Source organism: Pseudopipra pipra, chromosome 12 (assembly GCF_036250125.1).
Source record: "Pseudopipra pipra isolate bDixPip1 chromosome 12, bDixPip1.hap1, whole genome shotgun sequence".
NCBI classification, from domain to species: domain Eukaryota; kingdom Metazoa; phylum Chordata; class Aves; order Passeriformes; family Pipridae; genus Pseudopipra; species Pseudopipra pipra.
The window spans coordinates 2,226,501-2,232,500 of NC_087560.1; the positions used below are offsets into that span (position 1 = coordinate 2,226,501).

Here is a 6,000-nt window from a genome sequence, read left to right on the forward strand (position 1 = left end):
GGAGGTAAAAATCCTTCTCTGACGTGTACTAGTGCTGTCACAGAATCAGCTGGGTTGGAAAAGACCTCTGAGATCATCCAGTCCAACCCTTGATCCAACCCTGCCGTGGTTCCCAGCCCATGGCACTGATGCCACATCCAGTGTCACCTTCAACACCTCCAGGGACAGTGAATCCACCCCCTCCCTGGGCAGCCCGTTCCAATGGCTGAGCACTCTCTCTGTAAAAAATTTCTTCCCAATATCCCACCTAAACCTCCCCTGGCACAGCTTAAGGCCGAGCCCTCTTGTCCTACTGCTGGTTGCCTGGAAGGTGCTCATCCAACCCATAATATTAAATCAGCAAAATGCCCATAGCTGTGTGCTGGGTGGAGTGAACATTCTGGGAAAACAATCCCTATCATACTAAAGGATTGCTGTGGTATTTTGTCTGTTCTCTGCCACTTCACAGGGTTGTGTAGCAATGTCTCAGCTCCAGATATGAAGACAGGCACCTGGGCAAATACTTCACAGTGGTGCATTTTACTATGCATAGATTTTTTTTTGAGGTTTTGAAACTTATTGCTGCTTTTTTTTTTCTGTGATGCCTCTAAAATGGGCGTAGCTTCTAGAACCAACACAAACTTGAGATCCTTAATGTTTAACCAAGCCAGTGTGAATTTTTAGTAAAGAACCAGTAAATTACTTAGAACAGTGAAATTTCAACAGTTCTAAGTGTTGTGAAGCAGCAGCAGTATGGAGGGGCAGTATCAACTGGAAATCAAGACAATTCATAGAAAGTTTAAAATGGGATCAGTTTACTCACCAGTTATGGTGAATAGTATAGTTTTGGTATTTTCTTTCATGTTGTATCAATGCAAGGCCAGGAAAGAAAACATTTCAGTCACAACTGTGTTCATGTTACAGTCAATGTGAACAAATGAATCTTTTGTTGTAGAGTTGTCTTGGTTGTTACATTTAAGAGGCAAAACTTTCAGATGTTTGTTTTTTCAGGAAATGTGATTACAGCCGTACAGACACTTCTAGAGGATTATGCAAGGAAGTAATTAGTGAAATCTCAGTGTATTTTGACCCTAGAATCTTTATGAGAAACATGAGCAATTAAGATTTTTAAAAAATGCACAGGAATGGTTGCTAAACCACTCTTAATCTTCAAATTGAAGGCTGTGGAAAAGGTTTTCTAATGCTCTGTAGGTATCCTAAGGAATTTTAATTAATGTAGATGTGCACAGGAAACCATGTCAGGTTTTGTGTTTTGCTGTCATTCGTGATTCAGCTCCTGTACAGAAAGATGCAGTGAAAGAGGTGATCTTGAATAACATTTCTTGTCTGTCAAGTCAAGTCAAAAACAGTCAAATATCTTGTTTTGCAATACCTAATTTTTAGTAGAAGTCATTCAGATTCCAGTCTGTGTTTCCAATTTATCATTGCACTACTGTGGTTGCAATTTTAACAGCAAAGAGACTCCAGCCTGTGACTGCTGAATTATTGTTTGTAATCTGTTTGATTTACTGACTTAATACTGTAGGAAAGAGCATTTAAAGGGATTTTTTTTTCAAGTGGGATATTTGGACTGAGAGCTGAGTTAGCAAATACTGGTGAAAGTTTTAATTGCAAAATTTCATACTGGGAATGATAACAGTAGATAACAGCTAGAAAAATGTAATTTTTTGGGCCTATGCCTGACCAGAGGAGTCTGGTCTTTTAATTCTGATGCCCACAATTCACCTTTACACATGAGAAAACAGCTGTTATTATCTTGAAAACAGCTGTTATTGTCTTTGTTCCCATGATTTTTTAAGAGCATTGGAAAAGAATGAGGCCTTAAACCCAAATACATCTAACTTGATTTGATAACCTATGGAAAGGCAAAGGCTTTATTGATTCCAGTCTATTTATGAAGGAGTCCAAGTGTATGTTTTAGTGACCAAATGAATTTGTTCTAGAAAGGGTATGAATCCACTTTAGAAGCACTGTTGTTTCATCTCTGTGCTTCACCATGACCAGAACATGACTCCAGTATCATAAATATATCTTATTTTTGGCCAAAACCCTCTCTTAATGCTGCTAAGTCTCTTCTGGCAAGCTTCTTAATTTAGTTTATATTAAACAGAAAATAATTCCCCGAAAGAACAGGTGCAAGATGGGTAATTTTTATTGAAGGAGTGAAATCCTGGCTGTGATTTGAAAGCAAAATTTTTAGTCTTCCCTGGGACAGGAGTGTCCTTGAACTGTATATTCAAAATTACATGAAAATATTGATTTGGGGGTTTTATCTTGCTATCTAGAATGCCAATACTACAGTTTTTTTCTTAATCTCCACTGCAGTGGTTTCCACCATTTATACTGTGATCAAAGGTTTCGTTTATAGAACCCCCAAGTTATGAACTGCGCGCGTATCGCTTTCAAGTAAAAAAAATACTTCAGCAAACGTGACTTCGGTCTTGTCTGGTGAAATGATGGTGAATTTTGTGAGCCAGGCTGCCCTGTGGGGAGCAGGAGTCCAAGTGCAGTTGTGTCCCCAGGTGAGATGGTGCGGCAGGCCCGGGTGCTGGCACAGGCCACCTCCGACCTCGTCAACGCCATGAGGTCGGACGCCGAGGCAGAAATAGATATGGAGAACTCCAAGAAGCTTCTGGCTGCTGCAAAGCTCCTGGCAGACTCTACAGCCCGCATGGTGGAAGCTGCAAAGGTACCAGGGAGAGGCACTGCCACTTCAGCTTGTGGGGCTGTGCCCAAAGAGGAGCGGGATGTGGGATGTTGTAGGTGGGATCTGGCTGTGGGAGAGATGGTTTCTCTTATCCTGTAAGTGTTCAGCATTTAATGACTCATCCTAGGTACGTTCCAAAAAACCAAGTTGTTAGTTACCTGGAGTTTTTTGGTTTTAAAAACCCACTGCTTTGCTTTCCTGTGTGCAGGGTGGTCGTGACTCGGGCCATCCAGGGCAGTGCCACCAGCCATAACCACTGGGATGCAAAGTCTTGTACCAGTTCCAGATGGAACAGCAGAACCACAGCAGTCTCCTACAGAAACCATTCACAGAGCAACTCTCCCCTGTCTTAGGAACAGTTTCCTCCAGCTGATTTAACTTTTTCTTTCCTTTCTGTGCTGGAAACCTATTTAAATCCACTAGGGAGAAATATATCTCCCTTTGAATTGTTTCCCAGATCCTGCACTGGAATGATTTTTACAGCAGCAGGGCCAGTGCTCTGCTGGGACTCTAGTCCATATGCCTGGCTGCAGAGCATTTCCTTGACTTCCCAGTAACTTCTCAGACTTCAAATGGGGAAAACCTGCTGCGTTAAATCTTAATTTTTGGACTGCAGGTACTGCAAGGCATATTGAATCGGGAATTTTAAAAACTGTACGTTTTTTTTCCAAACCCTACTTTTCTCCAAGTCCATTATTAGAGATCACAGGGGAAGCAGTTTACAAAGGCTTTTTTCTCAAGCACCCAAAGTGGTGCATCAAGCAAATGTTCAGTTCCCTTTCTCCAAGTATCAAACACACACAGTAACAACCATCTGCTGGCAATAGATTTTCCGTGTTGAAGGCTTGCAATATTTTAGTGTTCCTTTAACTCTGGTTAAGACAATACAAGGAAAATGAAGGCTGATGTAGCAGACACTGTCTGGAACTAAAGCCTTGATATTCATCTGTGTTTTCTCCAATAACTTTTACTGAGACTGTGGTGGTTTTTGCTCTGAAATCTTGTGCAGGGAGCTGCAGCCAACCCTGAAAATGAGGATCAGCAACAGCGTCTGAGGGAAGCAGCAGAGGGACTGCGGGTGGCCACCAATGCTGCTGCACAGAACGCCATCAAGAAGAAGATTGTCAACAGATTAGAGGTGGGAAACTAGATATTGTTGAATTTTCAGTTTGCTCCCTTTTGATAACTAATATCTGTAGATAATTTTGAGGAAGTGGAAATGGCTGTTTCAGTAAAAGTGCTAAGCACAGAATGATAGCACTGTAAACTCAGTTCAGAGTCCAAGGCTGGGGGTTAGACATGGTAGGGTGTGATACCACAGTGCTCAGAAAATGGAGCACTTTCTTTCACTGATGTAGTAAAGTGGTGTAAGGATTTGACTCAGAAGGCATTAGGCAGAAAGTTAAAACAGCTGAGCTGAAACTGCTCCATTCCTGCTTTAATTTATCCGTGTGATCTGTCATTTACACACAGCACCTTTGGGTGGCTTTACTAGTACATTGGCCAGAGTGTCATACAAATTTCTGTACAAAGTTATATTCAGTCTCAGCATATCCAATTAATCTGGTAAATTGCTCAGAATCAAAGAAGCAGGAATGAAAGTAAAAAGATCCTATCTGGTAGCACAGCCGAGGGGGAGAAGGGCCATTTACTGTGCACTGAGGATAAAATGTCTTGGAGGCTTGTCTTGTTCTTGAACAGGCAATCTTCCTGTTCTCAGACAAAATGAAGAAAAGATAGATTAAAAAAAGAAGCATTTTTAAATTCCTAGTTTGCAACTGTGACTTTACAATAGTCTGATTAAATTCAATGAGATGAGACAAACAAGCTGATCTAAGGAGGTAACCAAGTTGCTGTGTCTGCCTAGAATTAAAAATCAAGAGTATTTCAGGAAATAAAGGCTACCATTTTCTAACTGCATGCAAGAAAGTTTTATAGAACTAACATTTTATTTGCTTTGCTGTTATAATATATATGGCCTCACAAAGGAGTGAAGTGTGTAGTGAACTTTGTGCTTGGTTGTATTTAGTGGGCCAGTTGGTGTTGGTGTGTTGAAATACTTCGGATAAATTGTTGAATTTTTCATTTTGTAGTAGGGAGATGTTGATAGTAACACTCCTAGATATTTGAAGAAGGTCTTCTCAGTGCTTTTAGACCCAGGGATACCAGTATTTTGGATCTCTGTGTCATTTTAGTAACTTTGCTTTTGCCACAGAGCAATCTCAGTAAGAATTGGCTCCCTTGCTCAGAGGTATTCATGTAGCGGGTGAAGCACTGCATCTACTTTGCCTGTTTCCTCTGGCCTTTATAAGGAGCCAATTGTTTGGCCCATCTCTGCTGTTTGTATTTGACTTCTTTTGCAAGTTAGAGATGGATAAGTGTTCAGATCATTTTCACCTTGAGAGAAGAGCAATCCTGAGTTTCCTTAAGGCAAATCAAATCAAGGGATATAGTGTATTAATCTGTCAAAGTTGTTACTCTCAGAGCTACCTGTAATGTGTATTTCATCCTCTGAATTACTCAGGCTTTTACCACTGATTTAACTGTTTCTTTTTCTCCAAAGATTGCAGCTAAACAAGCTGCAGCTGCTGCTACCCAGACTATTGCAGCCTCTCAGAATGCAGCTGTTTCAAATAAGAACACGGCAGCCCACCAGCAACTTGTGCAGAGCTGCAAGGTAAACACAGCACAACCCACTGACAAATAATAACCCTTGAGCTCTGCCTTGTGGGGAGCTGAAAATCACCCTCCCTAATGCTGTTGCAACCTCCAAAAGAGATTTTAAAAACCCCCAGCACTACCCGTGTGCATCTGTATTTGTTGTGTTTTCCATGAATTTTCCATAGTGAGGGATAGAAGAGCAATAGTGATTTATATTATCATAGAGTGAAGTTCTTATTTAACATATTGGTTATATAATTGGTTATATAACTAACAACTGATCCTGCTATTCTGATATTCCACCTCCAAGAAACTGGCACCTTAAATGTCACCATAAAAAATAAGTTTTAGACTTTACTGTGGGGTTACCATGATTCCTGGCTTGAAGCTAAAGCTGTCAGGACCACAGTTTTCAAGGTAGGCCTGAAGTCAAGCACATGTCTGTAGTTTCAATGCTAGAATTCAGAGTCTGGTGAGAAGCTGTTCTCTTTTGTGTTTAAGCTATATTTGGCAGATCAGCTTCTAGCTTTGATTAATAAAGAAATTACATTTAAATAAAAAAAATTAAAAAAGACAATAGAATGCAGAAGGATTTTCTTCTGCATCAAAGAGCAGTTATGTGGGGAACAAGA

The 6,000-nt window shown here is 40.6% G+C and overlaps 1 protein-coding gene across 4 annotated transcripts in view; it reads left to right on the forward strand.

Moving 5' to 3' along the window:
- TLN2 (talin 2) overlaps window positions 1–6,000 on the forward strand; it is a 158,036-nt gene that overhangs the window by 85,942 nt on the left and 66,094 nt on the right. For all 4 annotated transcript variants that reach the window (XM_064668347.1, XM_064668348.1, XM_064668346.1 and 1 more), the window contains 3 exons: window positions 2,523–2,689; window positions 3,717–3,845; window positions 5,271–5,384. In XM_064668347.1, the coding sequence (XP_064524417.1) occupies window positions 2,523–2,689; window positions 3,717–3,845; window positions 5,271–5,384 (410 nt within the window). The remainder of the gene's footprint in view (window positions 1–2,522; window positions 2,690–3,716; window positions 3,846–5,270; window positions 5,385–6,000) is intronic.